The 21,532-nt window shown below is 40.5% G+C and overlaps 1 protein-coding gene across 9 annotated transcripts in view; it reads right to left on the bottom strand.

The window, feature by feature from the left end:
* Positions 1-4,753: 4,753 nt before the first annotated feature.
* PTPRM (protein tyrosine phosphatase receptor type M) overlaps positions 4,754-21,532 on the bottom strand; it is a 481,749-nt gene continuing 464,970 nt past the window's right edge. For all 9 annotated transcript variants that reach the window (XM_056332147.1, XM_056332148.1, XM_056332152.1 and 6 more), the window contains 7 exons: positions 21,133-21,282; positions 19,735-19,908; positions 17,234-17,365; positions 14,029-14,154; positions 12,126-12,289; positions 9,885-10,020; positions 4,754-5,648 (listed from right to left, as the gene is read on the bottom strand). In XM_056332147.1, coding sequence (XP_056188122.1) covers positions 5,595-5,648; positions 9,885-10,020; positions 12,126-12,289; positions 14,029-14,154; positions 17,234-17,365; positions 19,735-19,908; positions 21,133-21,282 — 936 coding nt within the window. In that variant the 3' untranslated portion in view covers positions 4,754-5,594. The remainder of the gene's footprint in view (positions 5,649-9,884; positions 10,021-12,125; positions 12,290-14,028; positions 14,155-17,233; positions 17,366-19,734; positions 19,909-21,132; positions 21,283-21,532) is intronic.

The raw sequence follows: 21,532 nt of genomic DNA, 5'->3' as shown, positions 1-21,532 counted from the left end.
CAACCAGCATTGCTCTCACTCTTCATTGTCAAAGCCCACCTTTTCCATGCTTTTGTGCATTGAGTACTGTCAACAATATTAAACAAAATCTTGGCAGGGTGATTATTGATGCCAACCTCTTCCAGCCTCACATCTCCCTTTTCTCAAGTCATACTGCCCAGAAGGAATGTCATGTGCTGCAATGGCAGGACTCAGAGGGAAGCGGGGTGGAGGCTCACTGGGCAGGGGATACACAGTCCTGGGGTGAGAGGCAGGATGTGGCACCAGAGGGCAACGCATCCTCCAGAAGGGCCCTTGGAAGCTCCGATGGAAGATAACAGACCTGAAAGCAGCGTAGCACCACAGCTATCCTGCTCTGACTGGCCAGGCTGGGCCAGGGAGGTGTGACGGCCTTGCCCTAAGAGTCAGTGGGAAGCTGGGGAGACGGACTGGAGGAGGTGGGGGTGGTAGGGGGTGGTTTTCAGGCTTAGAGCAGATCAGGTGAGTCTGGGGAAATAACCAGTGCAGGAGCTGCCTTTTCAGCTTTCCACAGAAAAGTCTGCTTTGAAACACCCAGCAGGGGTGAGGAAGGCATTTTGCTTTTGCTGTTTATTGAAGTTTGTGAAGGGTTGACAAGGCTTTGGAAAGGTTCCTTCATTAAAATGGGCTAGGATGCTCAGCTAGCAGCTAGCAAGGGCACATGGAGCAAGCTGCCTTGTGCCAGCGGCGTACAGAAAACTCCCACAGGCAAAGCATGTGAATGGCTGAGGCAATGTAGATGAACCCATCAGCTTATAATTTCACCACACAGACAAGGCCTAGCCTATGAAAAACAAACAAACAAATGAGCTTCAATAGAAACAGCATTATTTTTCACACAGTCTGCTGGGTTTTACTGGTACTCTGCCCCAAAAATGGCAGTGGTCATCGGCTTCCTTAATAACCATCAAACAACAAAACTAAGCTGTACATTTTTCTTTTATTCCTAATTTAATTTTTCTTTTAATAAAAAGTGAGTATCTGGCATCAGATAAGGGCTGCATGAAATTTTGTAGTCTAAGGCTCCAAGCTGATAAAGAAAGTGTAAAGCCAACAATAAATGTAAAATGATATGACAAATCGTTCTGCTACAGTGATCTGCCTACATACCTTGCTGTTTCTGAAGGCAAATGCACTACTGCTTGAAGAAGTTACTCTGGGAGGCACAGCAACCAAATTACCTTTGAATCAGAAAACTAATGAGGCCCTAAAACCTCAAGTAAACTTACGAATCACTTACTTTCCTTTAGTCATCCTTGATTTGGAGGGGGTGGGGAAGACACAAAACCACCACAAGGGAAAGAAGACTCAGCGGCTGCTCCTGCTGTGAGTGTTTTGGAGCGAGTAATGCCAAGGGGTTTTAGGTTTGCTATTACCATTACAACCTCTCCAGGCCTTCCCGAAGGAAGCTGCCTGGAATAGCTGCTGCTGGAAGTGTCAATTTATCTTCATTGCTATACCTCAAAGAAGAAAAATCTATTTGGGTGTTTGCTACATGTTATTAAAGGGCCAGTGTTGACTGAGAAGGGGCATACACAGTGAGCAGGTAGACCTGGGGAAACACCCACATACAGTGAAATGAGAAGCGAATGTTTCAGAGATGTTAAAGATAAGCCCTAATAAGCTGAAGGAGAAAGCCAAAATTAAGGTGGTTGTGATGCTGCATAGCGTCTTCAGTAGTACAGAGACCCTTTTGAACCACACTGTGTACAGCTGGGTAAGAAGCTTTTTCTACGCTTAATTTTTTTAATCTTACTATATGCAGTCCTTAAGCTTTGGGTTAGTACTCTGAGAAGCTACCCTCCCAGTGATAGACTCATGTTGCTGATAAAGAAGGTCAGGAAGCTGTTGGGAGCATTGCTGTTAAAAAGATACAGATTACCTGCATGCCATTGGCTCTCTCACCATCCCCATTACTGCTCCTTCAGAACAATTTAGTAAATATCTTCTGCCTCAAGTCCCAGAGAGACAATGAGTTGGGTGATGTAGAGGAATTATAGAGGAATGAAGGCAGGTTAATTAACATTGATAATATACAGCTGTGGGCTGGCTTCAGGGGCGGTGGGTTGGCTGATGTGGATAATGCACAGCTGTGGCTGGGTCCTGCTAAGTACTTAAATAGCTCTAAGGGGTATGAAAGAGGAGCACTGGATGAAGATAGACCTGGGAGAAGCAGAGGGAGGAGAGAGGGAGAGTGTGTGTGCCTGCCCTGGATGTGGGAGGGGCCCTGGGAGAAGAAGGGAGCCTGGATAAGGAAAGGCTGGTTGGAAGAGGAGCCTCAGATGATGAGAGACTTTGGATGCAGCAGAGGCAAGAAGCGGGGTTAACTGGCCTGAAGAGGATGGAGAAAGAGCATGGGCAGTAGATGAACTTTTGAAACCTTGTGGGGGTTTGGTGGTTGTGCTGGGGCAAGGCATAGGAACTACTTATTGAAGTTAACCTGGTATGGGGTGGTAAAAGCCTTGTGTAGCTGGCTGGTTTTGATAGTGCTGTGACAGGGTGATACCTACAGCAAACCATTTAAAGTATCTCTTTATTCATTTATGTACCTCTTATGTACTGGTAATTGAAGAAAACATCTCTTCTTATGATCTTCCAAGCTAGGACTGATGTCTCTGTTAGTTCTGCTGCTGTACTGGGCTTGTAATTGTGTAACTTCCTTCTGAAGAGGGAAGTTGGTTTCCGAGCACTTAAAATGGCTGTCACTTCTCTTTTCTTTCCTTTGTCTCTTCTAAAATGCCACCCTCCAGGTAACTTTCCTAAAGCCTGTGCTGCTTCTTGAATACCTGCTGTCCATGTTAACCTCTTCTTCCTGCTCCTTTCTGATCCCTGAAGTTTTCTGTATTCCTAACTCCCAAAGTCCGCATCTGTTTTTAATTCTTGCCAAAATATTGTTACCTAAGCCTGGATTTCTCTATCATTTATGTTGATTGATAGCTGTAGTATAAGAGTGAGGAAACAAACCTTGTTGTGCTTTCTTTAGCTCGCTCCAGTTTTAAGGCATTGTAGTTCACAGAATGTCTTTTGGGACAACATCACACAGACTCTATAACATGGGTTTGACTATGCCTATGTTAGAAGAAGAACAACAAAAAAAGTAATGTCAGTAAACTAACAAGAAACACTGCAGAACTCCCTCCTCCTCATCTCCCTCCCTCACCTCATCCCCCAAGACATACCTGTGCAAAGTATGTCTGCAAGAATACAGCAGCTGAAATAAAGTCTAGCAGTCTCTGTCCTTGGGAGAGATTGCCATGATTCTTGCTGCACGTCAATAAATCTCATTCACATTTGGGATCACATTGTCTGCATCACCATCTGTCCTTCAGCACACTGATCCATCTTACTAATTCTTCTTGAAAGCATCAGGGAATACTGGACACATACAAGCGTGTTGCAATGAACAGGTCATGGAACCCGACTTTGTAGTGTCCCACAATTAATACAAAGAAGCATGCTTGGCTGGCATACCTGGTCCATCGAGCTGGTTGTGAGGAATGTCATGTTAGAGGATTGGATTTTGTTTCTGAACACTAGGGGTTTCCAAATGAATCTGAGTATGCTCTGCAATAGGCTGAAGTGCTACAGGGTTTTTCCAAGGGCCATCATTCTCCTCAGGGCTGGGGTTGTTTTTCCTAAGTTTTTCTGTACCTCTGTGCAATTTATAGCAATGGCCCATACTTGCCAGCTAGATTTTAAAGCAATTTCAAAAGAGATGCTTTCCAGCAGAGGAAGTCTATCCTCATATCTTCAGATCTGAATTTTGACGTGGTTTTGATCTGGCAGTTGACAAGCTGTGAGTCATTCTGTCCAAGCTGGATCTCTTGGATTTAGAGGTTCTCAAAAGATTGACTGATACATTTATATAGATACTTCCCCCATTCCAGATGGCTAGCCCATTAAAAGGATCGTTTTAAGAGCTGAAATACTGTGCAGCCTGCAGCTTCCTTGCATTGGGTTTCCCAGATAGCTTTGGAAGGCTTCAGTATTCAGCAGTTGCTCTGTCTGCTATGCCTCCTTGACACTTCTGGGTGAGAGAAAGATCTGCAGTTTCAGTGGACAGTGCAGCAAGCTGTTGCTGGCTCATTCTCCTTTCTTGCTACTTCATTGCTGTGCTTCCTGTACCCATGAATGTAAGGGGAGTCCCAGCCTGTTCAGACATCAGTGAATGCTCTGGAGAAAAGGGAACCATCCAAACACACGGAAGTGCAGTACTGCCCTTCTCAGGACAAGCGAGAGCTTTGATGGTATAAACCTGTCCACTGGCAGTACCAGTAACAGCCCTAGTAACAGGACACTTGCTTTCAAATCCCCCATCAGTCATTCTAGCATTAGTATCTTCAACATGATGAATTACTTCCCCCTCACAGCAGTCATTCTTCCCGAGAACAGATGCACCATCACCCCTTTTGCAGCAGCGATCCCGGAGCGAATGGCAGGGCATGCCCAGGGCTGCGGAGGAATGCTGTGACAAGACCGAGTACTGCAAGCCCAACATCATCTCTTCTTCATACAGCAGGGTGATTTTAAGGTTCTGCATTTGTGCATATGCATCTTTAAACATTCAATCCACCTCTTTTTATATGTTGGCACGGCACATCTTGCTATTGGCTGGATCAACACCGGATCACACAATGACCACGCTCTGGAGGTAGCTCAGTATTTACAAGAATTAATCTTAAAAGAGGCTTAGTTGAAGGTGCTCAGATGCCAAGAGATATTAAATCAAATGAGATTTTATCATGTATGTAATTATTTATTGAGCTGAGAATCCATACAAGGTAAACAAATGTTTACACTATCATACAGTAAGCATTTCCAGGGCTTAATAAAAATGATTGTCACTCACTGTGCTTCACAAAAAAATTAATTTCAATGAATAAATAATTTGATGAAATCAAAAAGTATTTACAATATAAACAAATGAAAAAGCTTTGGATATATTAATCTGAGCATCCTGTATTTTGCATTTTCTAACCGTATCTCTATCAAGATTCTCTCTCTGAAATGGTACAAAGTAGAAGAAATCACAACTCAACAAAGTTAACATGATTTGGTATATGTCTTTCCATTAGTTCAGATAAGCTACATATGATTCATTTATTATGCACGTGTTAGAATACAAATATAACTAAAATAATATCTTATCAAAATGCCAGACAGCATTCTCCACAGAACAAAAATGTACACTAGGCTGTGACAATAACTGAGAATCACAGGCAACGAAATATAACCAAAAAGTACAAATTCCTTCATAAGAATATAATTGTGCTCTCTTATTTACCAAAGGACTATGCTGCTTCACCACATCAATGGCTATGTACGAATACAGTGTTCAACAACTGCCATGTGGTTTGGTGTACGTTCATATGGGTGTCAAGCAGCGGCATTATTGTGGAAAACGGGCAGTGCAAGCAGTTTTATAAACATCTTTTTGGGCTCTTAAAAAGAGCCAATTATACAAAGCAGTATAAGCATAACACTGAGAAGTCTTCATCTCATTTACACAGATATCATGAAGCAACTTGCTTTGTTTGTGGTGGTGAAAGAAGGATCTGTCTGTGCTGTTTATTCAATCAGCCAGAATTCAAGTATTCCAGAGCCACTTCATAGCAGAATTTGTATTGATCCTGAAAAATCAAAAGAAAACCACGAAGTCGGTTATTGAAGGAACTTAATTAAGGGGATCAATATTTCTCTTCTGTTAAAATTATTTACTTTCAGCTGTTGTCAAAGGGAACCAGTTTGCAAATCCAATTTATATTCAGATAAGAAAATCTTTATATTAACCAGACAATAGACACTACACACAGTCACTTATGGTACTGCTTATATTAGATGCGCATTTAGCTGCTCTAATAGACTTGTAAGAGAAAAATTGACTACACGTAAGCAAATTGACTTGTAGCCCTTCTGTCATCTGTCAAAATGCTCATGTAGCACTTTGCCTGAATAGGAGTTATTGACGTTTCTCCCTGGAAATGTTATCTTAAAATAGACCCAGTGTCTAGTACTTCCCAGGTCGTAACTTTTATTTTAATGTCATTCATATACTTGCAACACTTCAGGGCAAGAGCTGCTTACTGTTCCTTCTCTACATACAGCCCAAACCCACGCTGTGAGATCAGGTCTGAGCTAAATTAATTGGATTAATTCCAATTAATTTTTAGCAATTAATGGTGATGTGTAAGTTAGGCTGTTATCTGGGCTAAGTTTTCAGGTGCCAACTGGTTTTATTTGCAGCTGCTTGGAAACAGGGCCAGTTCCAGGGAAATCCCCTTCCTGTGGCATGCAAACCCAGTCTGCAGCCTTCAGAGCCCAGGGGCTGTGGCTTCGCCCTTTCACATCTTCAGCGGTATAGAGAGGCCAGTGCTCTGATGGCAGTCACTGATGGCCTCACTGCTTTGTGTGGGCACATGTATCCCTCTTCTGTTTTCATTCTTGCTACTCACAATATTGAGCAATGCTACAAACATTTAAATGAAACAAAAAAGCTGAAAGAAATAGTAGGTGCAGGTTCCCTGAATCCAAGGGCTCTGGTTTCTAAAAATTCAGTCTGGAAATACTTGCCAGTTTTATGACTATTGCTGCTGCTGAAATGCCTCTTTCTCTTATGCACTTGAATCAGATAATAAAAGATAACTAAGCATGTACTATCACACAGGAACAACAGACTTAACTACCTGAGAGCACTCAGCCTTCACCTTCCCAACATCACAAGCAGGAAGGTTAGAATTACACTTCAGATGTGTTTTATTTTTCATTCAACAAACATTTTAAAGGATTGACTCTTTCGGCCTGTACTTGTGATTTTGGGTCACATTTTAGCTGAAAGGAGAGTCAACCTTAACATGTAAGGACCAAATAATATTGCAACAATCAAAAAGCCATTAACAAGCATGGAGAATTTCTAAGTTCCTTTGTTGAGAGCTGTCACTTCAAAAGAAAGCAAATCCACGGTGGACGTACCACCTAAGTTATGAATGAATTGCATGTAAGGTTTTAAGATCCTGCAGGGTTCCATAAATTGCTTGTGTCTTCTTCAGAATGAGAAAAGAATAAAAAAGAAGAAAGGAAAGAAAGGAGTACTATGTAAATTATTCCTTTTCTGCTTTTATTTTGCATATATGTTTCTAAATAAATGAAAATTATTCTATAACTACATAACAGCTCAAAACATGAGATCAGGCACTCATCCGTTTCCATTTTCCTATGATCATTTTATGCTGATTTACTGATCCATAAGAATAAGCCATTTTTAGCAAACTGAATACCTGTCTTAAAGACTAGACTTCTATTATTTCCCACTGTGTTCACTCATGTGTGTCCCTCATACATTTTTACTATTCACTTGATGGTGGATACTAAAAGTCTCTTTATGTTAGCTAGCTTCATATATATATATATATATATATATATATACACACACATATATTTTTTTTTTCCCTAGGACACCTATTGGTAGGTCCAATAACATTTACCACAAAATGCTTTGGGTGGTCTGTAACAGACATTTTGTAATACCATGTGTTACCTTTGTATGATGGCTGAATTTCATAGATTTCCATATCATATGGATGTGGCATTCAGATTTTTACACTTGCAGGAAACCCAAATGTTTCAATGAAATTAAGAGATGAATCTCTAAGTATGGGCCATAAACATTGCCCTTCTTCTTGTCAGAAAGTGCATAACAGGTATTGATAAAGCAGTCTTGAAACTGTTTTTGTGAAATACTGTTATAATTCTGAGCATTTGATCTTTTACCACAGAATTTTACAAATGTAGATGAATATTATTGTTCTCATTTTTCAAATATGGAAACTGAGGCAAAGACACTTTAATATAAGAAGGATCATAAGGGATAAAGTCAGTAACAGCATCAGGAAAAGAACTCGATGTTCCATTTCCCTTTTACCGTGAAACAATCTACACGGAAATTGAAACCTTGCTAACTCAAATATTTGTTCCTACAAGGTAGCAGACCAAGACTGAAGAGATGTGGTTCTAACTCTGCTCTGTCCGTGAATTACATGACAATGGGAAAAATCCTGATTGTCTCCTGCCTTCGTTCCTCTGTAAAACAAGGAAAACAATACTGATCTCCTTCACAAGTGCTTTGAAGTCTCCTAATGGAAAAGCCTTACAAAGCCTCTCAATGCCATCCAGATATTCTCAATACCATCCTCAATTTGTTAAAAGCTATTTTTATATTCTAAAATAATACATTTAGCTTTTGATTAAAAACATTCTCTGCTGAAAAATGGAGACAGCTGCCTGACAAATCTATACCTGGAGAACTGTCACCAGTGGGAATTTATAGAGAACATTTTCTTCAACTGTACATCTTCACACTGGTAATTTTCTTTTTATTTTTATACAATAAATGAATAAGAGATCAGTGAGTTCTGTGGACTTAAGCTCTGGGAGAACAGAGAACAGCAGGCCTGCCAAGTCTCTATCCAAATTATACTATCTGAATGAAGAAGTAGGACATTTTTCTTAATATCTCGGAAATAAAAATGTAAGGTTCTCAGCATGATGATTCTCCTCCTGAGAATATAAACTACAGGAAGAGGAGCCAACTAAGCTGTTCCCACCCACCACTGCAAAAACTTGATAGTTTCTCACTGCTACAACATCCACAGTTGCTGACTCATGGCCCCGTGGTGCTGCTTGTAAACTCCCTCCCTGCTTTGCACAGCTGGCAACATCTGGCTTTTTTCCATGAGCCTGGCCAGAGCAGGGCCTAGGGGAGGGTCTGGGACTGCACAGGTAGGCTAAGTGAGAGCACTGCAATGGAGGATGTGGTGGGAGCTGTTCTTCCATGGGACAGACGAGGTGCAGTGATACATGTGGTGGGGAAGTGGATAACCCTACCCATCCACACATGAGCCTGAAAGCCTCACTCTTCCTTCCTGCTTTCTGCACATTCTGCAGCGTGTTTCACACCCAGATCTCAGTAACTCATCCAAGAGAGGAGGATCTTTCCTAAAATTACAAGAGGCTGGACCAGTTCTGCCAGATGCCTCCTGCCTCACCCTGGGCACTCTGTAGAAATGATGTTGAAACTTCTTTAACCAGAGCTTGGAAAAGTAGCTCAGATTGGTTTAGCATCCCTGAAGCTGCCCAGACACTGCTTCCTTCTGCCTATGATACTAAATCGAATACAGCTGCCTCTACAGCAGGATGTTGTAAAACAGTGTCATTTATAGCCCAGGCTTCAGAATAAGGTACCATGCTACACCCATCTCCAAGTATAGAACTATACACTGGAGTGTAAGAACCTGCTGGTTTAAGCTGTTCTGCAGCTCTTCTGGCATAGCAGCTGGCACTTCAGCAATTCTCCATTTAAAAAAAAGGCTCATAAAACACTCTCTAGGAAAATAATTGCACATGGCCCCTTGTTTCTGAACTTCTTTAATCTTTCTATGAGATACAGCAACCGTAATTAAATGCAATATTCTGGATGTCAAACTGAAATTCATGGCTTTGATAAATATTAGGCGATTAAGCTATTTATAAAAAATATAATTTGAAAATCTGGCATTTCATTTTACATAACTATTATTTCTACTATGCAAGGGCTGCACTCCACTTGGCTCAGCCTGCTAGAAAAGGAAATTAATAAGGATGTTCGGCTGAAAGTTTAAAACTCTTAAAAAATTCAAATGAACAGAGACAAAGTCTCCTTGGGAAGAAAGAAGTGTAAAAATACTCTTACAAGTGAAGTGACTTCATTATCCCTTTTGAAAATGACTTGCTTGCTTTGTGAACAACTCCCACTGCAAATCCTGGAAATCTTACCGAGTCTTCTGAGAAAAAGGAACATTCTCTATTTAGTGGTGCAGTTAAAAAGCTCATACCAGAAGGTCCACCATGTTAGGCTTATTATTCCTCAGTGTCTTCACAGCATGGAATACGTCAACAGCCCTCTGATGTCGAAGCATTTCACAAACAATACTGATTGCACAAAATGTCCCACTGCGGCCACCTCCATTCCTACAATAAAAGTGATAAAATGGCTCAGTTACAATTGACTTTATGTTACAAGTTCGTACAGCACCAGAGATGGCTACAAAAGGCATGAGTTCCAGTAGGGAGAAAACACAGAACATTCCTGCCCCCAAAGGCTGCCGAACTCTAAGCAGAACATAATTTTAAATTGGAATTAATGGGCTGAAAGATCTCAAAGCAGCAATTCAGAATTCAGAATTCAGCAGACTGAAAGCCTGGAGGGAACTGAATGGCTGAGTTCTGCACCACCCTTCAGTGAACACTTGAGAAGCACAAAGAGGATGCTAAAATAAGAACAAGGTACTTTTAGATTCTGTTCAATACCCCTTCGTGCCGTAAACACACAAGATTGCAGTGAGCATCAGGCCTGGAAATGTTATAGAGAAAGTGGATCTTTGAGTTCTTTTATTCCAGATCCTGGTGTTTTTCTCCTGGACCCAAAGGCATTTCGGAGGGACAGCAAAAGTGCCCAAAGTCTCATTTGTAGGAGCCCTTCTGGTGGCTGTGCATTTGGCACGGCAGTAGGTGGTGCTGCGATATTCCCTGGCTGATGTGTTCACCCCTGGCAGCAGGCAGAGGGGCCACCTGCCTGGCAATGACTACTTTTAGAAGTGTATGTATTCCCCCTCCACCCACAGTATCGGAGGATGAGAACCCAAAGTGACTTGCTAACAAAGAAAACAGGCACAAACGTTCATATGCATGATCAAACCCAGTATTTAATAATACTTTAGCCCCAGTTATTTTTAATCTTTAAGAGAATATCTTTCTTTCCGGAAACCCTATTATTTCTACAGCTATTCTAATCAGAATCTTTAGGCTGTGCTTCACTGAAAATAATAAACTTTAGTAATTACCAGAGTGCAGACTAGTTAGGTAGCAGGCCTTTCAAACCAGCTTCGCAAATGGTTGATTTTCAAAGGAAGATACAACGTCGCACATCTGTCACATCCAGACAGTATGAATAGAATGCTCTCTGCTGCCAAAACATTGCCTGATATTGTGGGACTCTTTGAGAATTTTAATTAAAATAAAGTAATTTAAAAGGATTATACTAGAGCTTTTTCTTTCTTTACTGCCTGGAAGTGACGCATGTGTGATGTTGTACAACTATTTAATATCATCAGCCACCTCAGAGATAACAGTAATTTGCACTTCAAAAGGGTCTTTTCAGCTAAAGAACTCAAAACATTAATTAATCGCACTGCACAATGCCCCTTTGATGAAAGCATTATTACCCCCATTCTACAGATGGGGAAACTGAAGAGCAATGACTTGTTCAAGGTCAGTGATAGTGGGAATTATTAATTCATTGTTGGATTTTCCTCCATCATTCTAACATTGGGTCCCAACTTTTGGAAGTGTGGTAGCATGTGCTTTTCCCATTAGCGTGCCCCTTCTCTGTCATGGCAGCATCTTTAAACAGATGTTTAGAGGAAGAGGGATACAACTTCAAGCACTGAAGACCCAGTCTTAAAAGATCAGGTACTGCTGAGGTTAAACGGCATGTACAAGTATTAGGCCCTATCAAAAGAAGGATGGTGGCAGAATGGATGAGAGCCTGCATCAGTGGAGCACAAAGGTCACAGGAGGACAAAAATATATACCATTATTACAGAAAGGTAAGGCAATTACAAGATCATCGTAACTGGTCTATCATGTCACGTTTACTTCTGTGCTTTATGTCTGGAAGAGGAATCACCCCTCCAATACTACTCATTTCTACAGTCCTTATCTGTAGAAATAAAAGGTACGTTGTTCTGAAGGTACAGTTTTGATTTACTCTGAATAAATATGCATATTTTCCATTTGCAAAAGTCACTGGACATCTTATATAAAATAGAGTTAACTTGTACCCGTCATCTTTTCACAGGGATCTACCACGGGACAGAGAGGGAAACTTACGAATCTACATAAAAAAATCATACAATTCTTCTTGTATTCAAAGCTTGTAAATGAACAGTTTATTTATCCAGTTCCAGATTAGATAGATGCCTCTTCATCTCTTCACTTCTTCACAAATCTTGTAAAACCTGGCACAAATTTCTGTAATAGTACTCCCTTACTTTCTCTCTTTTTTCAGTACTTACAAGCAATGTACAACTGTGCGTCCCTCTCCCCCGTTATATTCTTCCTGCCACTTCTCTACTTGGCGGATGAGCTTCAAGAAGGAACGTTTAGACACTGGAGTGTCTCTGTACATGGGCCATCCCAGGAACTGGAACTGCTGCACCATCCGATAGCCGTCTTGGGGCTGTGGAGATTCAGACAAGAAGCAGGAAAAAACCCCAGCATTTTTTTGGTACGTAATTTAGACATTTGCATCAGTGAGGAAAGTTGTTCAAGCAGATCACTGCTGACAAGCTACTAATGTAATTTCAACTGCCCTTGAGGAGTTATGACTTTTAATTTCCAACAGAGTTATTAGAACAAGAGGTTTTAAACAAATAGACTAGAATAGAGCAGGATCTCAGCTGCAGGATCAAGCAAATAATTAATATCATAGCTGTAACTTGGTAGCAAAGAGGGAGTTGCAACACAACTTCAATTATCTACCTTTTTTTATATGCTTCAGCATTTTGAAGAATGTTTGTGTGCCTCTGTTGTTTTTTACAAGAAGGGTCAAAACTTCTCAAGATATTTTGAAGCAGGAAACATTAAGAAAAAAAGAAATGAAACCCTCAGATGTTTCCAGCTTATCAAAAATCTAACTACATTTTATTTTGTTGTGTGCTTCTGCAGCAGTCAGAACCCCTCTGGTGAAACGTTACTGAACAGTTGCTTTATGGTGATTTAAAATAAAAAGGGAGCATAGAACAAGTATTAGTGGCAGAAAATTACAGTCCTTTGAAAAGGGCGTAATAAACACACACATGAAAACTTTTTTTGTAGTCTAGGATTTGCCACTTTCACTTCTGTGCAAAGTGAGGGCATTTTAGTGCCACTTTTAAAATGAGCAACGCACAGAAATATTGACATTATGATTTTTTCTCTAGAGTAAGAGGTAATAGAGAGGAGGTAAGATTAACAAGATGAGGGATTGAGACAAAGTGGATGCAGCATTAGATATGTTCTTCAATGGGTTTTGTCTGCTTTATGCCAAAATTTGGAACCTACTGATTTCCTGGCCAGTTTCTTTCAGCTGATGGCCTCTCTTCCCCAAGCACATCAGCCAGCCCCAGCGCCTGCTAAAGCTCACATTAACGCTGCTAGGGATTGTGTTTTTATGTTGCCAGAGTTGCCGTGAATGCAGGGCCTTCTTAGTATTAAAGAAGTATCTTGAAGCTCACAATCTGCTTCCCTGTTCAGGTATTAACATGTTTTTGGGGCCTTTCACTGTCCTGAGAGCTACTACTCCTACAGAGGAATACTGCTTATTCCTAGCTATGGTTCTTTGGTGATTGATTCCAGTCCATTGCAAAGGCTCCCTCCACCTGGATGGGAAGAGACGCCTGGGCTGTGGTGGAATCTTTTTTTCCACTCAGCCTGAAAGACATGCTTTGTTTAGTCTGTCAAATTTATGGAAGCATAAAAGCTGGATATGAGAACGTACTTGTCCCTCTGAAGTGCTTACATGTACTATGAAGTGTGATTAGTGGGTAAAAGCCCGAGACTGGTATTGAAAAACATGCCTAGTATTGGTGCGCAGCTTGCTTTGCATGACACGGGATACAAGTATTCAAGATGGCTAATTTCAAACTGTTGAAAACAGCACTGATTTCAGCATTTCCTGGCTACCATACAATCTGAATACTGCCTTTATTTCATTTGCATTTAACGCACTTGAGATATGCATTAAAATATCTTTTACTTTAATTACACATAGAAGGCTTTTTTTCTCATTGATTATGGTGTGACTCAGTATTGCACCATTGCTTTCAAATAAATAAGCTGAAAAATGAGAATGGTTGTAAGTGAGTTTTACTTTCATTTTTTGTGATTTGAGTAGAGTCATCTACTGAGACAAAATTGTTTTGCAGATAACATCCTTACTCTGGCTGCGTTATAAATTCGGAATATCCGGCTGATTATGTCTTCCTCTAAATCAGCTGACACAAACTCCACCTGAATAGGACCGTGTCGGTGTACTCCATTTTCTGGCCAGTACTGAGGACACAGCTATAGAGGACCACAAACACAAAAGAACACAGTTAATCGCTTTGAATTTCACGGTGCCTCAATATAAACTTCCATATTTTTCTTGGTGCTACATTTATTACTGAAATTCTCCCACAATATCTTTACAAAATACACAGCACACCACCTTCCATCGGTTTGGAGCACTCCGCTTTTACTTATGTGGAACAAGTTTAAACTTTCACTTTTCACTTAACTGAACATGCAATTGCTCGCTGCTGTACTCGCCATTCTCTGGTATTTGGAGTAACACATTTCTGACACTCAACATCAATTCTGCAATATGTTATGACAGGACAGGGGGATGCTGTCAAATATTACCATATCTTGGAGACAGCATGAAGCCTGAAGACCAAAAGCTTGGTATCTCCAGCTGTCCACAAAAGTTGGTAATAATTCAAGCTACATCAGAATGTGTGCTTTATACTATGAAGGGTGCATCAGCTCTCAAAACTTAGGAGTTAACTTTCACATCTGTTTCACCCATGACTGATGATACCAGTTAATACCAGCATTGCTTTAAATTTTCAACAACTGCTCAATTTCATCTTATGAATGCCATCTGAAAATAGCAAAAAATAAAATATGCTTTCTTTAGTGCTCAGAAAACATTACTTCTAGGTATCTAAAGATCACAAAGCAGTATTACCATTATCCTGCACAGTTCTAGTGTCTAATAATATCACAATGGCTTAATCCAGGAACCAATTATCATCTGTGTTAATGCTTTAAAGATTAAATCAACGCTTTGCAAGCAGGTTTTTGAAGGTAGACTCTGCTTGTCCATTTTTTTCCCATAAAACTCCTAATGACATTTTCCCAGGGATATTTAGAGCAGTTCAAGCACATAGCTTTTGCAAGCATTCACCAAAATTAAGTACGAAATCATGAAATTTTGTTTGCTTGCAGAAGCATTGATGTCATATTTGGAACCTTATTTTATTCAGTAAAACAGCTGTGGTCTTCATCCTGCTGCATTGCTCTTGGTGATCCAGAGCTGAGCTGACAAATCACATTTACTCCAGATGTTGTTTTGCATTTCTTGTAACGCTTAGTCCTCAACAAAGCCGTTTAGAGATGACTACATCTTAGGAAAACATAATCATTTACTACATCAATTAAAAAGAAAACTGGGTCTGATTTGCAGGAGTTCACTTAAAAACAGAAATTTCGAGAAGGAAAATATATTTTCATTTATTTTAACCCCCCAACATGATTCAGTCTGCTGAGCAATTTACTTTCCAAATGTTGTCTAAATCTTACAAAAAATTTTATTATGAAATATGCTAGTGTACAGGATAGCAAAATACAATCCATACAGCTATTGTAAATTTAACATGTGCACAATTTAGTACACATCCTTCAAACACATAGGAATACTACAGATCTTTGAAAAATGCTTAAATGGTAATAAGCAGAGCTGTTGCTGGAGCTGTTTTAGGAAGCCAAGATTTCCAAGCTCCAAAGAAACTAAAAGCATTTAGGTCTGCGCATTTTGCATGCACGTGATGCTAGCGACTCTCTTTAAGTCACAGTCACTGTGAAGGGTTGAATTTCATTTCCCAAAAGAGCATAACAATCCACGTAAATTATAATATCTAAACAGACCTTTAAACACTTCCACACATACATAAATAATAATTATAACAGTAATTATTAATAGATCTGAATGTAATGTGTGTTTTTAATAAGCTCTGCCCTCTCTCCACTTCTGTTTGCTCTAAGGGTTTTGAGATTTATTCCTAATGAAAAGATTGTTACTCACATTAGAGGGAAAAAGTTTAACACATTGCAGAGGCAGGTGCATTAACTGCATATCCCAATAGCTTTTAAATCCTGTGAGGCTAATAAATGCTTGAAATAGCCATGCACTATTGTAAATTCAAAACATAGCCCACAAATTAAAAAAACTCTGTTCAGCAGTCCCTAACAGTCTGACTCCCTTGAGTCTTTTCTTATTCACTCAGAAAATAATCTTAGACTCATGAATAAACGTTTTGTCTTTCATTTCTATTTCTGTCCCTGTAGACAGTTAAGGGCTTGGAATCAGAAATTCCATCTTTAAAATAGTGTGTGGAGTTCCTACACATTCCTTTGAAAGACAAACCAGAAGATTAATATGTTTTAAAACCAAATTCTTTGTGTTAAAAAGAAATGAGGAAATGTTTTTCTAAGTACGTGCTATACTCAACAAAACTAAAAAGATTCTTCATCATATCGACTAAAGACGACATGCATTCTGCTACAAAAAATAACGACTGCTCTTAACCAATAATTAACAAATATTTACGTATCAAGAATCCAGATTACCACCACGTTATTCCAGCAGATGGCTGGTGCAGTTTGTTGGAACCAAGGAAATTGTATCTGTTTAAGGACTTGGAACTGTGCAGTTGCGAGCCAGGCTCTAGGACGTTTAGTGATTAATGCTAGTGATTAAACTGCCAAAGTAGTAGGTAGGGGTTTCCAATTTTCTAAAGAACATGTTCAGCATGCACAACTCTTTTGTAAGGTAATTACCCTCCCTCATACATTTCACTGCCCTGTTTTCTCTTCCGAAAGATGCTTAAGTTTCCAATCTTGTTTAGTTCCTATCTTCTTGCTAACAATGTAATTTTGTGCCAAACATAACACATATTTTCACACTGGGAACACCTATACCCTGGTAAGTAGACCAAGGTCACTGACCTGTTTCAGGCAGGCTAATGAATAATTGTTGGCTTCTCTTTATGACTTTTGGCTATTAGTGTGTTTCAGACTTCAGTCAGAGTTCCACAACCATCAGTTTTGGCTTTTAGCGGCTCTTCTCAAAGCATGTTCTCCTATCAGAACAAATGATGGGCACATGCACTTATGTGTGTGTGCATTAGCATTTTGGTGGTGAACCTGCTACCGGTCTGATTTATTCCTCTTTCTCTATGTGTATCTCCAAGCTATAAATAAATTTTTCAGTGTGTTAGTATTTAATGTTGTTTTATAAAACTAATTATGTCCTAAAGCTTTTCTGAAATGCTGAGGCACTAGCATTCCTATTTTGAGTGGAGCAGTTTTCTGGACTTACTTGTGCAGGATCCACATCGTTCAGCATAACTATTGAAGTGCAGTGATAATCTAGGACCAGTCTCCAGAAATCTTTGACAGTATTTGGTAAGGGATGCTGTGTAACTATAAAAGCTGACGGTTGCTTGTAGCTCTGCAAAGAAATAACAAGATAGTGAGAAGAATGGTATGAGATAAAAATCCATTTAGCAGAATGCCAGTCATAGCCCCAAAACTTCGAGACTGAAAGCATTATTTCTATTTTCTATGTAATTAATACATTGTTTTCAGCTTTTTCCTGAGCTCTTACATGCTTCAAAGTTAATAAACTGTATTTGAGTAGACTATAACTTCTGCAGATATTATACTTCTGAAATGTATTTTATGCCACAGGCACAGAGTAAAATCATCAGAGGTTTTTGCCTCCAATGCAACTGCTACAAAATTTTGAGCAACAGTTTTGTTTTGAGCTCTTAATGGACAGATTAATCTTGGCTGTCTGCACTTAGCTGTTAATTTGAATGATGCCCAGGAAAGGAAATATCTAGTTGTATTTCAGAAATACTGTTGAAATTCTGGTCTATCTGACAGCAGCGAGGCTACCCAGGGGATAAATTTCAGTGCTTTTGGGTTTTTTTTCAGTAACAGGATATGTCGTTGACTAAACTGTTGGGCAGAACTGTTCCATCATAGATCTCACACTAGTATTTTCACTTATGTCCTCCTGAGTGTTGAAGGCCAGCATAGCCATACTGGGGCAACTGCTGGGAGGGGTTGCCGTTGTCTTCATTAAGGAGGGCAAGGAAGCCTCTGCCTGTCTGTAACTGAAGTATTTGTACCATGACACAGATGCAATCTGATCAGCTATTTGCATCTTTCTTTCAGAGGCAGTCACTGAAGAGATCACAGAAAATGAATCCAATGTGTTTTGGGTTACAGATGAAGGCATGCAAGACTTCAGTTCTTTGTTTTGGTTTTGGCAAACTGCAATCAGCCAATATTGATGTTGCTGGTATATCAGTCAGCTGCCTTCTACCTTACTGGTCCTGTCTTGCTGGCAGTTGCATGCAGATGAAAGATGCTTGAAGGGCTCTCCATTACCCCCTTAGAAGCTCCAGCAGTTTTTTAGGAAAAAACATTCTCAAACTCATTCTGATGTTGAATAACGAAAATCATCCTTGCTACCCCTTTTGCTTGAAGTGAGCGCTGAAGGCTTACATGAGGTGATCCAACTGCATCTCAATCGAAGAAGTGAAGAGGTTGAAATGCATCATCTCGCCTGCTGGAGACGTGAGTGTTTAGAGAGAGGGACAAGTGTCTGCTCTTGTTTGTCAGTGCAGGGATATTGCAGGTGCCTGGCTAGGGTGCTTCAGCTGGAAAGCAACCCAAATCACCTCCTCCCTCAGAGCCTTTTGCCCAGTCTCGCTTTTGGATACAGCTCATTGTTTCAACAACGAAGAAGGGAAGCATTTTCAAAGCAAGTATTAAGCACTGCTCTTCCTGAGCAGTACATAATTCATACAACAAACCAGCACTGAACTCTCCAGGAAAGAAGACAATGTAATGGCAAGGTTGTAAATTGCAGATCAAGGAAGCTCTATTCTAATACGAAATATCGTTGACCTACTGTGAGTACCTAGAGAAGTCACTTAAACTTTTGTTCTCAGTTTCTCGACACAGATAAACATAAAGATAATACAGCCACTTTTTCATAGGAGTATTTTGAACTTAGGCTTATTTTAGGATAATGCTTTGAAACTTGGAAGGAAAGAAATGCAAAAACTGCTATAATCTGTTATTACTCCAGCTTCACTTTTAAAAAAGGCCATCTACAATGTGTTCATTCTTTGCTAAACTCTGTTTTCTTGTTGTTTATATATTTGACAACCATAATTACTATAGCTCTAAATTGACAAAGATAGTCTATGAATATCTACAGACTGTAAAGGCGGTTTAAGTGTCTTGTTACTAATATTCTATTAGCAGAATTAGAGTTACAATAGATGCATTAGACCACCCCCCCCCGCATCCCCCCTGCCCCCACATGAAGAGGAACCATTCATTCATCAAGAAATAAACTGGAAGACTGAACTAATGGCTTGTGTACTATCTTATGCTGACAGACAATTATTTTTTTGGTAAATTACTGTTTAAATTATAAACAAAGAGAAATGAAATATTACTGCAAACCTTATTATTATTAAGTAACTGCCTTAGCGTCTTAATAGGTAACTCTTTTTTCCCTGGGTCAGATGGTTAAAAATTCAAGCACTAGGGAGAAATCCAGACACATTTAATTTATCAAAACTCCCTGACTTGCTCTCTGAGCATGGCTTTGGAACCTTGGCTGTGACATAACATATGTGGGATCCTGAACGTACTTGGAAGTTTAAAGATTTTGTGCCACGTTTTTGGAAAACAAGCTAGAAGGGTTACAGCCATCTTATGCTGACTACTTTCTGGCATTGCTGTTTGGAAGGCTGTTTATTCCCTTTTATTATTAATGATGTAGTGGAGACTTACATCCATCAGTGCAGCATTAATGTAGTTACTGCTCTCCCCATCTATTGTTATGAGGAAAGGCAGGCATCTGTCTGGAGGCAGAACATCCATACAGCGATTCTTTTCATGATTTCGTGGTAAAAGTGCTATGCTGCAGTCTTCTACACGCAGTGTCGGAGTCACCATATTTAAAGTCTTTCAAAAAGAGTAAACAATACAACAGAAAAATTAACACAGCAGTGAAAGCATCCCAAAATATTGAAGAATAGATCAGCTCAGCATTCAGTTTCAGTGGGAATCAACATGCAGAGAAATGAAAACACATCACAGTCAGCAGGGCTTGGAAGCAAAAAAATCCTGGAAGCATACAGATCAGAAAAATAACCTCAAACACAGCTGCAGAGTAACCTGCCTTCTGGAGAAAGGACAGAAGAAGGAGTCTAATGAAGTTCAATAAAGGCAAGTCTAAGGTCCTGCACCAGGGGAGGAATAACCCCAGCACGGGCTGGGGCTGGCCTGCTGGGGGGCAGCTCTGGGAGAAGGGCCTGGCAGTGCTGGGGGACAGCTGCCCATGGGCCAGCAGTGTGCCCTGGGGGCCAAGAAGGCCCACGGAGGCCTGGGGGGCATCGGGAGGAACGTGGCCAGCAGGTGGAGGGAGGTGATCCTGCCCCTCTGCTCTGCCCTGCTGAGGCCGCACCTGGAGCGCTGTGTCCAGTGCTGGGCTCCCCAGTTCAGGAGAGACAGGGAACCACTGGGGAGCGCCCAGCGGAGGGCTGCCAAGGGGATGATGAGGGGACTGGAGCATCTCCCTTGTGAGGACAGGCTGGGAGAGCTGGGCCTGTTCAGCCTGGAGAAGACCGAGAGGGGATCTTATCAATGCACACAAATATCTTAAGGTTGAGTGTCAAGAGGACGAGCCCAGGCTCTTTTCAGCGGTGCCCAGCGACAGGACAAGGGGCAACGGGCACAAACTGCAGCACAGGCAGCTCCATCTGAATATGAGGAAGGACTTCTTTACCCTGAGGGTGACAGAGCAGGGGCACAGGCTGCCCAGAGAGGCTGTGGAGTCTCCTTCTCTGGAGACATTCAAAACCCGCCTGGACACGATCCTGTGCAACCTGCTGTAGGTGACCCTGCTTTAGCAGGGGGTTGGACCGGGTGATCTCCAGGGGTGCCTTCCAACCCTGACCATTCTGTGATTCTGTGAATCACCATACTTTCTTTGAGTAAAAAGAAGGTTTTGCTACCACCCCATTGCATTCTTTTATGATTTAGCATAATTCAATAGCAATTAGTGACAAGTTATTTTTCCTCTTTTGCCATCTTTCCCTCCCAGGCCTGGTCTAAAATTCACTTAAGCAGAAGTCTTTAGTATAGCTGAACTGTAGAGCTTCTAGGGTAATGCTCGTAACAGCTTACCCTAAATTCCTCTTTGATCTGGCTGGAGTTAGTTTGAGGATCCAGTTTATTCATTTCATAGTAAACAGACCTAACTTGAGAAGCTGGAATAGATGTGTCCCCACAAAGACAGGCTTCCAGGATAGCATCATGGATGAAAACATACTGTTCCTGGTAAAGCAATTAAAACAATTACTGACATAGAAAGCATATGCTATTAGTATTTTGGTAAATAAAAAAATTACAGCTAATACACTTGCCACTAATTCTTTTTGACTACCAGCACTGAAGCAAGAGCAGAAGAAACAACAGCAGTTCATAAAACTTTATCCCTCTCATTTAGAAATTAATATACACGGATCGACTCAAACTAGTTACAAGTACAAACAGAAATGCAGTTACACTCCATAATAAAACTCAG

Source organism: Falco biarmicus, chromosome 3 (assembly GCF_023638135.1).
Source record: "Falco biarmicus isolate bFalBia1 chromosome 3, bFalBia1.pri, whole genome shotgun sequence".
Classification (NCBI taxonomy): Eukaryota; Metazoa; Chordata; class Aves; order Falconiformes; family Falconidae; genus Falco; species Falco biarmicus.
Note: the sequence above shows the minus strand (reverse complement) of the source record. Positions and strands in the feature narration are given on the sequence as shown.